The sequence below is a fragment of the Buceros rhinoceros genome, unplaced genomic scaffold (genome assembly GCF_000710305.1).
Source record: "Buceros rhinoceros silvestris isolate BGI_N320 unplaced genomic scaffold, ASM71030v1 scaffold19154, whole genome shotgun sequence".
NCBI lineage: Eukaryota > Metazoa > Chordata > Aves > Bucerotiformes > Bucerotidae > Buceros > Buceros rhinoceros.
In genome coordinates, this window is record NW_010407892.1 from 19924 (window position 1) to 33355 (window position 13432).

Genomic DNA, 13432 nt, shown 5'->3' on the forward strand with positions numbered 1-13432 from the left:
GGTTCTTTCATTTAAACAAAATTTCCTGTATATCGGTTTCTGCCCACTGTCTGGGGAGCTCAGAATTGGACCTCAGACCTCAGATGTGGTCTCACCACAGCTGTGGAAAGAGGAAGGATTGACATTCTTGATGACTGCGGTCCTAATGCAGTCTCAGACGCTGTTGGCCTTTCTTCCATAAGGGTGTACTGCTGGCTGATGTTCAAGTTGGTGTCCCCAAGGACCTCCTGTCCTTCTCTACCAAGCTGCTTTCCAACCAGCTGGTACTCAATCTGCACTGGCGCGTGGGATTATTTCTTCCTAGGTGTAGGATTTGGCACTTCCCTTTGTTGAATCTTAAGAGGTTCCTGTCAGCCTATTTCTCCAGCCTGTCAAGGCGCCTCTAAGTGGCAGCACACCCTCCTGCTGATTCAACCACTACTCCCAGTTTTGTAACTTGTGCACACTTGCTGTGGAAGCAATATGTCCAATCAGCCAGGTCATTAATACAGATGTTAAGCATCTGTATCAGCCTGTGTCAAGCCTGCAGCTGATCGCTTGATACCAGCCTCCAGGTGGGCTTTGTACTGCTGATGACAACCATGTGAGCCCAGCAGCTGAGCCACTTTTCAGTCCACCTCACTGTTCACCTTCCTAGCCTGAATGGCAACAGGACAGTCAAAGCACCATATGAGCACCACAGGTGGCAAACATGGGGCTTCCTCATGTAGGTCCCAATCAGGCTGCCTGTAGCAGACACCCATAACAATATTGCTCATGTTGGTTTGTCCTCTAATCCTGACCCAGAAGTTCTCAACTGTTTCATCATCCACTCCCAGACAGAGCTCTATGCACTGCCAGTGCTCTCCCATAAATGGGTAACCTCTTCCTCCTCACCTTCCCAACTTACATCATAGAATCAAAGATTGGTTCGGGTTGGAAAGGAAGGTACCCTTAAAGGTCATCTAATCCACCAGTGACACCATGGGCAGGGTCATCTTTCACTAGGTCACAAATCGCTACTGGTTTTCAAAAGTCTCACAGAAGTCAAGGTAGGTGACATCCATAGCTGTTCTCTTGTCCACTGATGCAGTTACTCCATCATAGAAGACCACTAGATTAGTCAGACAGAATTTGCCCTTCTTGAAGCAATGTTGGCTATCTCTAACAACCTTCCTGTCTTCCACATATTTTGACATGTCTTCCAGCAGAATCATTCAACGATTTACTGGGCACAGAGGAGAGGCTGACTGGTCAGTAGGTCCCATAGTCCTCCTTTTTACCCTTTCTAAAAATAGGCATCCTTCCTGAAGATAAATCTGATTACTGAATATAATGACTTTGCAAGATAATCCCCTTCCTGCAGGAACCATGACAGATATGCATACATGTGTATGTGCCTGTAGTGAGATAGGTGGGATGGCACTCACTGTCACTTAGAAGCAACCCCCAAAAAAGGGCCAATCATGCATGCTTTTAAACTACATGCAGCATTAGTCACTAAGTTAGTAACACTTTCTTTAGTATTTCTAGGGTCTGAAGTACCCACATCAACTAAACACCACCAAACAATCAGCATATCTCTTTTCCCTTCTCATCTTAATCATCCTGACCAAAGTGTTGAGCTACAGCCTTGCATATCTAGAAGACTAAGAAAAACCACAGACGTTTACAGCAACAGGCAGAATTCACCTTAAGACTCTGCAAAAAAAGCTCCCATGACTTGGATCTAGTTCCATGTTACTAAGATTCTCCGTTACTGAAAGAAGAGAAGCTCATCATGTCATGGATGCTTTGACCCTCAACCCCCTACCTTTCCAGCAGACTAGCACCTCTAATAGCTGTTTGCAGTCATAAGTAGCATAAAAATTTCTCACATTTCCATCTTCAGCAATTTTGATTTCACTACTCAGATGAAAACAACAAGTTGAAAATAAGCTGTTCCTGGACAAAAATACAACAAAAGTGAATATATAAACCAGAAGCTAGTAGAAACTTCATATGTTTCACCAGCGCTTGCAGAAGTACCATCAGATAAAATTTTACATTGGAATTTTCAGTAACCCAGCTGTATTGTGAACTCCACCAATAGGACAAGTTTAATCACTTAAAACAAATGGATTAAGTGAGGAAATCTGTGCAAAAAAGAAATATCAAAATAGATGAAGCATGAGCCCTGCTATTGACATATTGCTACCATAAGCAGCATTTGCGTTTTTAGAGTCCTGGACAGGGTTTATGAGTGGAAGCCACAGTGTTGAAAGACGATTAATTCTTGACCTACAATGATCATCTTGCTAAACTTTACGTTGTTATCCACTTGAACTATTCAGAGCTGTAACACAGCCCTTCATTCTCATCCAGTTATTTTAATGTTTTGACAGATTATAAATAACGTTACAAAGACTTCAAGCTTCAGTCACTTTAAGACAACAATACCTTTTAACATCCACAGTAAAATACTCTCCTTGATCCTCTGACTCACTGTTTTTTTTTCACGTGATTATCATGTTAACTTGCTTACTTATATTGCAGGTTGTACCATCTTCCTAATGAAATACGACATATTGCTAGGTTCGGTTTATTTTTCCCACCTGTTTTTTATTCTTTCCTCCAAATACACAAACACACACACACACACATATGCACGCATGTGTATTTTTAATAACCAACTTCGCAGTTCTCTAGGTTCTCACTCCAAGTAAATTCATACATAAAAATGAAAAAAAGTATGCCATACTCTTGAACATAAAAGCTCAAACAGCATTATAGACAATCTCTTTTTGTATATGTGACTTTTTTTTAGCTGATTTACCTTTTTCATACGCAGGTGTATTCTCTTGCAGCAGCCTGCTAAGCTGGAATCCATTCAAATGCACAAAACGTAGTTTTTCTCTCATTGTCTTGCCTTCCACGACTGGCAGTATAAGGTTCCCAACACTGTTTCTTGAAATTGGTAGACCAAGACCTACTGCCAGTGTGCTAGCTAAATCAGTTTGCTGCACAAGTTCAGGTTGGGTTAGAGGACCTAGAATCAAAAAAAAAAAAAAGGCAAAGAGGAAAGGGAAAAAAAAAAGATTAAAAAAAAGATTAAAAAATAAAGTATTTCAGTAACAGGCCCATTCTATTTCTCCAGCGAGAGCTGCCATCTTGATGGTTTCCAAATATTTTCACTGGTGTTAGAACAGCTATATTAAGTAATCTACAGAAACCTGAGTGATCTTTTTCAGCTGCTGTCCTCTGCTGTTGTAAGAACAAAATCTATTCAACTCTCAGCAAGTATCATTCTTCAATGCTAGCAACGACTCTAAGCATCACATGAATACTACCAGCAATTTTTAAAGGCTTCTGTGCAAGATCTGATTACCTTACTGCAGTTATCAGGATTAGCCTTCAATCCCACAGACATCTACGTGCAGGAATAATTTCACTAAGGTAAGTAACACTTTGTTTAAGATTTTCTTGCCAATCGTTTTGCCGTGTGCTTTACTATTTACCTAACAGTGTTCTTCTATTATGCTTTTACTTCATTCTCTTTGTGACTCCGGGCATTGAGTATTTTGACTTAAGTACAGTACAGAAAGAATTCTATATACAGTCTTTACTACTCTCAAGGCTTCCTTTAAGAGCATTAGAACTTCTCCCATTTCTCATCTAGCTCTGATTAATCCCATACTTGTACAGAATGCTGTTCTATAATCCCCAAAGCGTCTTTGCATGAGTGCCTGTATGACAGCAGTTTTCAGATTTTATCTTTAAAGGCAAGTTCTTAACTGGTTAAAAAAAGCCAAACTACCAAATGCACTTAGCCATTCGTGGGTGACACATCTCGGTAGAAGGCTACACAAGTAATATTCTGACAGCACTCTAAATGCAAAAGCCCACAGGATTACTATTTTCAGGTCTACCAAATTAATAACAGTACATTTCATTTACAGCAGGATCATAAGGGGCCTTCACTAGAATTCTGATTACTATAACAATGAGAAGCAAGCTGCAGGATATTTACATGGCCGTCATTAGTAATCACAAACTCAATCCCAAAAGAGAGGTAAATAGATGTATTTCACTGTATTGTAAAAACTGCAAGTTCAATTTAAACCTAAGAGAAACTAATCCCAACGAACAAGAGATTGCATTTACATTCATGTGTAAATCACAGATTGCATCTACACTCATGTGGCCTGGTTGTGAACACAAACTGGTGAAATTTATAAAGCTAAAACTTATCTGCGAGCTTTGGTTAGCCCCTGGCTTTGTTTTGGTTTTATATCTGAAAAAAGTTCAGAGACTCCTCAAGTTTTTGCTTTTTTGCTTTACTGCAGCTGGATAACAGCTTTATAAAGGACAGACAGATAACTGCACTTTCACTGTGCTGCAGGAACCTCCAGCAAGATAAAAAATGCAAGATTCTGCAAACAGGCTTTAAAAAAAAAAAAGGACTTGGATGGAAATGACCAACAGGCAAAACTAAAGGCAGAGGAAAGTATTTTGAAGAAAATATCCACTCCTGCTATAACTCTGTTCCACCGATTTATGCAGACAAGAGTTTAAGCACAACTCTACAAATTCAACTACAGATTCTCTGCCACACCATTCCCTTCTTTAAAAAAAAAAAAAGGACTTGGATGGAAATGACCAACAGGCAAAACTAAAGGCAGAGGAAAGTATTTTGAAGAAAATATCCACTCCTGCTATAACTCTGTTCCACCGATTTATGCAGACAAGAGTTTATTTAAGCACAACTCTACAAATTGAACTACAGATTCTCTGCCACACCATTCCCTTCTTGCCTCTTACCTTAAGCTATATTATACAAGTAGAAAATGAGTTTTGGAAACAGATAAACTCACATCAATGACTTAAAACTAACTGTTTGGACAATATAGTAAATACAGTCATGCTCCATATTCTTTCCTTAACGCTCAGCAATTAAGTCATGTTTTCAAAGCTGTCATCTCTCACCCTTTCACAAGGGCAATTCTTCCATCTTCCTGTTACCCTCAGCATGAAAAATTGTTACTCATTCCTCTATTTTGGCTGTCTGAGAGGGAAGAATGAAGGTCAGAAAAACATTCTGGCGAAGAAAGACAAAACTTAAAACTCACTCCAAACATGATTTTATTTCTAATCCTGTCCATTTACCAGTATCTCAGGATCATGACCACAGATCTCATTAGCTCTCACTCAACTAAGTCAGTGCTGCAAAAAGTTATCAACTGAGAAATACTCAATTCTTTCAGTGGTTACAAAGCTTAAGTGATGGTTTCACAATGCCAGATGCAAATTCTAGATAAAACCAGAGTTTTAGGTCACATGGAATGGGCCTTGCCAGACATCTGTAGAACAAACCAAAGCACTTTTCAGGAAGAATTCTAGAACCAATATAAATTAGAGATGGCAACGAGTTCTTAAAAAGGTCACGCTTCTCTGATACTTACCACTTCTCTTTTCAAAAGCAGAGCTGATAAACAGCAGTGGAGTGCGCACTTCTCCTTCTGAAGAACCACCATGACTACCTGTTTCAGACATCCCATGATCCCCACAAACAACTAGCAAGTTGGGCAGAGAAGCTTCTTCCTGCAAGTTACAGAAATAAATTTAAGTTACTGTACAAACAAGATGCATATATATAATGCTTTATTATCTTTATCATCTTCACACATTAATATTTCTCAAAATAAATTCAGCTTTTTTAAATTGGCTCACACATGGGACAGATAAGAGAAGTCTGCAGCAAAGTATTATTCAGTAGTATTCTTTTTTTAACAGTTAAGGCACACATTCATATCTAACCCACTTGCTGGTATGTTACAAAAGCCATGAAAAACCTTTAAAAAAAAACCCCTCATTTACAGAATCACAAGAAACTGACTGAAGGATTAAATAAAGTTCATCATACTGTGGGAGTCCAGAAGAAGCAGCATTAACAGAGAAGTATTCACCTTCTCCAATTCTTCAGATTCATTGAATTTTTCGTATACTACAAATACTAAATTATTTCTAATGTAAATACTATTATAATAGAAATTTAATATAAAAATATAATCCCATTTCTAATAGTATCTAGTCTCTCAAGTACTTTGGGGGTAGAATTCTGACATGGTTGATGTCAAATGATATTTATTTCTCTGAAGAAAGGGAAACAGAAGCATAAGTGAGGCCTGTCCTACAATTTTGAGTTAACAAATTGAAGGGGCCAAAAAAAAAATACTGTCATTCAAAACCACAGAAGCTTTCTCTCATTTCTAGTTATTACCAGTACCTGTAGAAGTCAGGTTGGTTTTATTATTTCTGTATTCTAAAACAGAGATGAAGGTTTGCATACAGTTGGCAACAGCAAAACATACTAACAAACTGCAGCAAAACCACTGCAACACTCACGAGATTATAACTTCCACAAGCAAGATTTAACCTCTCTTCCCATACAATAGTACCTATTTCTCTGAAAATGCCGTTCAAGTTTTATGAGCAGCTATTCTGAATTGAAGTTTCCAAAAACAAAGAAGAAAAAAAGCTTCAGGCCACTTTGAATTAGGACTTGGTATTTCAACATCCAGACTATATAGATAAGTGACATCCTGTATTTCCAAATCTAGAAACAGATTCAGATTCGGTAATTTATGCACTACATTTAGCATAAGAAAAATGCTGTTTATAACCATCATTTCCATTTGAATCTTTTCAATATCTACGAATTAGGTATGCCTTCACAACTGTAGAAATCAGAGCCATTGGCTATACATGCCCATTATTCCTCCTGCTGAATTTCATTACTAGAAAGCACACCAGCCACCATTTTAGTTTATGAGTGATAACGGAATTTTGGCATGCATTCCTCTCCTCTTCCTACACACAAGGGGGAGTTATTTCCCACAGCTGTTCAGAAAAGACGGCTAACGGATGTTACTAAGGTCAGCCAGTAAATCCTTAAAAATGTAACACTATACTGTGAACTGGGGAATAGTCAGAGAAGGAAAAGAACAGAATACCCACTTTGGTCTAGGAATAAACAAGTTACCACCCATAAACAAGCAAGCATTTTAAAGTTAGTCCACAACTCACAGACATTAATCGAAGAAGGAGCTATATGACCTTTGAAAGAAGAGAAATATGAATCTTCTGCAGGATATTATCCATTTCACGAAGTTTCGGTCCCACTAATGGGCTGTTCGGTCCAGTCATATGTCCAATATGGTCCAGCCCTAGGTAATGTAGTATGAGGAGATCCCAGTCTTCTCTCTTTAACACTCTATCCAAATGCCTGGTAACATTATTATCAACCTCAGAAATAAATGGAAAATAATTAATAGGCAAAAATAATTTCCCCCTTGTAAAAAGCATAGAAATATTAGATTGCATGATCCATGAAAATTCTGTAGAAGCTGATGAGAGTTACAGTCACTCACAATGTTAACAAGAAAAACAAAAACAAAAAGTCAGTCAGATTCATTAGTTCAATGCCAGGCAGTCAAAAAATCTGTCTTACAAAACAGATTTATTCAACCCATTTCACTCTTCTCTGGTTATGAGGCATCAGATCGCATGCAGAGAAAATGGGTTGCTATGCTTCCACAGATCCTTTCAAAAACTGTTTCAAGAAATTTTCAGTCACTTTCAACCTTCACACTCCTGATTTGTCACTTCACAAGAAGTAGGCACAGGGAAAAGCCTCTTTAGTGCTTGGAACCACAGAGGAAAAAACCCACTCCTGCTACTTCAACTAAATTTCTGCTACTGTGCAAACGGAAAAAGATTTTACTTGCTATAAGAAAAAGAACCCATGACATGGCAAAAAGGAAAAATTATTTGGAAAGTGCTACCTGAGGCCTATCTAACTTCCTTAAACACGGTAATAAAATACTTACATTAGAAGCAGCAGATCAATGGCCACAGGTTTTACAAATCATAAAGGTTCAAAATATGAACTGAAATTGCCAAACCATTTACTCTTTCAGTGAGTCCAAAACAGGAATTTTCATAATTCGTTTCACTTACTTTCTCTTCTCCCTTACTCCTCTTCGACAACATACTGAAGCAATACTCATATTGCAACTACAAAAGCAATATAATACCATAGAAAGTATGCCTCTAAAAGACCAAAATTACATATTAATGGGTCTTTTAAAGATGGCACACAGTAATATAAATGTGAGAGCATTTTCCAGCAAACAGGGAACAAAGAGAGCGGGATTTTTGAAAAAATAAAGTGGTCTACCTTTCTACTCCAAGTTTTGTGAGAATATCATGTATTTCAGGAGAGTTATACAGTACCACAATTTGTTACTGCATCATACAAACACTTTCCACAGCATATGCATGAGGGACTGAAACAGTTAATTCCACACTGCCAGTACTGAAAACACATACAAATCCAATTTCTGTTTAATTGCCAGGTTCATATTTCAGAAGAAGCATAGTTTTACTTACTCTTCTTAGAAGTTGCCACTGTGCGTTTATACTCATAAAATTTAATTTACAAAGCTTCTCACCTCTGTAAAGTCCGACACAAAAAAGGACGTTGTTCCATCATATTCCATGAAATGCTTTGGAAACAATTTAACCCAAGTATCATCACCGTAAAAGATTATTCTTTTCCCAGCTGTTTTTGCCTGCCATATCAGATTGTCATCCAACAGAGCTGGAGAATTGAGGTTCACAATAACATCAATGAAACCAGGTATGCTACCTGTCATCAAAGCCTACATATAACAAGGAAAAAAAAAAAAAGGCAAGACATGTTAACAGAAAGCAGGAAGTTTCCAGTACTCAGAAGACAGCATTAGCATTAACAGAAAGCAATGAAGCAAAGGGTAGAAAAATTATACTTTCAATAAATGCACATAATAAAGTAAAAGAACATATGAGCTGCCACGCCACATCACACCTCCTGCTAGCTGATGTCAGAGATAATATCTTCACAGAAAGGTAGAAGTAATATTTTGTTAATTAGTGGACAGCAAAACAGCTTTGTATGCCAGTTTAAACTTGCTTCATCTACCGGTCATTAAACCAGCAAAAAGACCGTTTAGAAGGCCCAAGTTAACTCACTTAACAATAACAACTGTACCACATTCAAAACAGTAATGAAGAACCTTCTAGAAAATGTGATGAAGTATATCTATCAAGAGTTACCAGACTACCTCCCCCTTACTCTCTCTCTGGCCTTCTAGCTGACCCCTGAAATCTCACTCCCTCAGCTTCAGTGCAAGAATTGTCACTCAGATCCATCACTGTGAAGTCTGGATGATTATGTATTTTCATGACTCAGCCATAATTCATCTTTTAGTTACCTAGAACTTGGCACAGTTTTCTTTTTAAGTTCTTGAAAAACATCCCTATGACAAAAATTATACACTAAACTGGATTTCTCAGAAGTTAGAAGAACTCAGAGAAATACCAGCAAAAACGTTCTTGGATAGAAGACAGCTAGAAAATTTGACAACTGAGAGGCTTCTGCCTTCCTCTGATCGCAAATAAAAAGATTCTATCAATCATTTAAGCCTGCACTAGGACCTTAACTGTCCATAACTGATTCCCACAGACCTTCCCACCACAGAGCTATCAAATCAAGAAATGAAACAAGACAAACTGACTTAAGTAAAAGCTGCCACCTTTTCCTCTTACTCAGCACCTCTACTTTCTTTTGATTCCTGATCTGACCTTTCCTGCAGTAAGCACCTCTGGGTCATGGAAAATCAGGACTCTATTACATGCACTACTATAGGAAAGTGAGTTTCAGCCGCAAATTGCAGTAACACAGCAAATCTGCCTTTCATGTGAATTTCAAGCATACAAAACAAGCCAGCTTCAAAACCTTCACAAATGAAAAATCTGTGAGTGGAAGAAACCGCTTACCTTAATTCGAGGCATAGTCACTGTGGGCGGCTTCACTTCAGCAATGAAACTATAGGATGTCCCTTTTTCAACAACTTGAGTAGTATAGGGCATGAACTGTTTACCTTTGGATCCAAAGACAAAGTCTTCTCTTAAAGCATCTATCAGCACAATGACAACTTTTTTGAAAAGTGGTGGTGGAATTTTGGTCCAGTTAGAAACCATTCCTAAACAACAAAAAAAACCCCAGTATATAAAAAGTTTTAACAATAGCTAGACAGAAGTTAAAAGACATCTTCACCACAGAAATGAGAGTTTCCGACTTCTTTATTAACTTTACAACCAGAAGCAAGAAGTTGCAAGCAATAGCAAACATGAGAAGTAATCAGAGGAAGTTTTCAGGCCATCCAGCACAGGAATGATACAACAGCAAAAAATCCAATACAGCATCTAGGAAGAAAAACAAAATGTGAATGGAATGCACAATGTAAAATTGGTAGAAGTAAGGAAAAGCTACGAAATGGAGGATGTTCAAAGGAATAAGAAAGGATAGCTGCTACCTTCTCTCTGGTTAATCTAGTAAAGTTGAACTACATAAATACAACAGACAACTTTTGTTAGGAGGAAGATGCAGCATTCACCTCTGCTAATATCCACTTTTGCATATCAGAACATACCTCAAGCAATGCCTCTCTCTCAAATCCCACCATAAGAGAACAAGAAAATTACAAAGAAATAGACAGTTTCACTGAAATCTGAAGGGAAAAGATCTGTGCACACATTCACCCTTCAAGGTAGAAGACTTACGCCAGGATAGTCCAGCGATAGCAGCTGCAGGGCCAAAATTCAATTCCAGAATCCTCTGAACACACTACATGGGCAGGCATAGCAAAATGCTGCTGTGCATCAGGTAGCAGGCAGTGTCATACCTTCAAGCCCAACTCTCTTATATGGGCTTAATGTTGGCTACAGCAACTCTTCATTTGCATTGATCTTGGTCCACATGGTAACATTTAGCTTTTACAGCAGCAGCTTTTGGCCCAGACTCTACAAGTCTGATACCTCTACCAGGAAAAAACACTGAAAGACAAGACGGAAGCAGGATGGGTGCTACCCACAGATCTCTACTCCGACAACATTGTGGTGGATTGATGTCCCAGTACATGCATTATAGAAAGTTCAGGGTTTTACACTCTTTTAGATCAAAATGTGTTTCTGAATAAGTGGCTGACAATTCAGAAAGGTCACAGATAGCATTGTGTCTAACAAGGGAACCTCAAAGAACAGCCTCAGAAACTGTATTTTTGGGTATATAGACAAGCATCAATAAATTGACATTCACAGACTTGTTACTGATAGTGATTTTCCCAGATAAGGAAATTTGGGAGGGGGGTATAGCAGGGAAAGAAGGAAATCTCCTCAACAACACAATGCTAACTGCCTTACTAAAATGATACTGTTGTTTTTCCAGGACTTTAATTACCAACTTAGCAGACACACTTCGGCTCTCAGTGAAAAACAGTAAGGTACAACTGGATATACTGTATTGTCAATTAAATCTTTCTCATAACTTACTCCTATCCACTTGCTTAGGAAAACAAAGTTTGCTGGACACTGAAAACATCCAGCTCACAAACACATAAGCACTGCTCACATCTCCCTCCTACAGTGTTATTCATCAGTAAACCAGCGTACTGAGAAACGTGAAGGAATTAGGAGTTGACTTTATTATAAGTTACCTAAAGTAACACATAGTGCAACTCTTGGTATGCAGCACTGCTATGGTTATTTAGAAATGTTACTTTAAGTGAAGCTGAACTTCTGTAAGCAGTGAAGAAAACCATAGGTTCTACCACAATGATATGCTGCAAGGACTCATTATTACCAAGCAACTACACCATTTTATCAGTCATCCCATAGGCAAGACAGCATGGATTCAACAGCAGCCAGGGCTCACAGAGTGAAACATTCAGGAAACACAGAAGCACTAAGGAAATCATCTTTTCAGGGCAGACCTGAAATAGGCTGAAAGCCTTCTGTATCATGGTTTAGTAAGCAAACCCCTTTAAAGAGAGCTTATCATCCAGACCAGATTACTCTGCAAGCAAACTGTATCCCAAGAACTACAGAAAGAAAATATTCTTCCACTGTCACTCTCTCTTTGCTTACCTCTACCTAGGATTACGAGTGACACGTCTAAATCTAAACTTTTTTGTAGAGCCCAATGGTACACATTCATACCCTTAAACTAGTCTTTTCAAAAGCCAATTGTCTGACACTTCCACTTCGACAGACGGCTCCCTCCATGTTAGTCTCCTGATAGTACTCACATGTGAATGCAACGTTTCACTCACAGCAGCCTATCAAACACCTGACAGTCTTGGTAATCTTCAGCCAAAAAGCAACCTGCCATTTAGCAGCATTCACTCAGGTCTGTTCCCGGATTAGATTCTTTCAGTCCTCCTGCTCTAACTTACAGCATCACACCATGCTCTAAATTACACAACCTTCTCTACTTTCCACTGTTTTTCATAATTGAAGTAAGCCTGTACCTACATACACCATGTCATATACTTTAGAAGAATCAACGATAATAAGCTGATAAAGACTCAGTTTGGCAGTTACAGTTCTGGTCCACAAAGTTCACCATAAGTACATGCCCTGAGCAAGAGCTTTGTATGAGCAAAACACTACCCAGTTAGGCTATCCACCAAAACTGAAGTTTCACCCCACAATCTCCAAACACTGGTGAGGAACACTCCTTTAAGTATACATTCCTCTCCTTCCCACTATTTTAACAGACCTTGTGACTGGACATACAACACAGCTAAAGTATCAGCACATCCTCTACTAACTCTTCATGCAAAAGACGCTTGAAAACTCTGGTTTCACAATTTCAGCTAAGGAATATAGCAGGACCTGCAGAGTCCGTGATTTCACAGAAACGGTAATGAACAGCATTATGGTGCATATGCAATCTGACCAGACTCAGAAGGAAAACTCTATTACTATAGTTGCCTTCCTCACTACTGAAGTGTTAAAAGTCTCACTAAAGTGGCAGTAAGATGCTCACACACCACAGTGAGCACCACAGGAACAATGATTCTCAAACACAACACAACCAGTAAGTTAACAGAGCATGAACGCAAAGCATTATAACTGAAATGGCATTATTTAATGCAAACAACTTACCACTAAAGAGTATGGGTATGACAGCTTCATCAGAGACAGGGAAAGGGGAACAGAACGACAGAAAAGCACATCCGCTGAAAACGTAACAGCTGATGCTTAAGGCCTTTTGCGACCGAGAGCAGATACTGCCGGCAGAGACCGACAACTACACGCAAGATCAGTTAAGCTCTGAACTACTTCGGAAACAGGCCTGGAAACGCGATGGCGCTACAGAAAGCTGCCACGGTGCGAGTGGCCTCACGACACCGGGCTCGCAAACGCTGCTCCTGTCTCTGCGATCTCACAACTCAAGACACTCAACAGACACCGACAGCGGCAGACGCAAGATGCCCAGTCCCGCTGGGGCTCCGCCGGCCGTCCCTCACCCTGCGGGGCTCTAGCCGAAGAGGGTGCACGGCCGGGGCCACCAAGGCGGGTGGGGCAC

General features: G+C 39.2%; 1 protein-coding gene across 1 annotated transcript in view; it reads right to left on the minus strand.

Moving 5' to 3' along the window:
• The window catches only part of PIGG (phosphatidylinositol glycan anchor biosynthesis, class G), a gene marked incomplete at its 3' end in the record, with an annotated part of 27395 nt that extends 17354 nt beyond the window's left edge, over positions 1-10041 (minus strand). The window contains exons 1-5 of the mRNA XM_010134682.1: positions 9838-10041; positions 8472-8681; positions 7075-7263; positions 5421-5559; positions 2795-3007 (exon numbers count right to left, since the gene is read on the minus strand). Of these exons, the coding sequence (XP_010132984.1) occupies positions 2795-3007; positions 5421-5559; positions 7075-7263; positions 8472-8681; positions 9838-10041 (955 nt within the window). The remainder of the gene's footprint in view (positions 1-2794; positions 3008-5420; positions 5560-7074; positions 7264-8471; positions 8682-9837) is intronic.
• Between the last annotated feature and the right edge of the window lie 3391 nt (positions 10042-13432).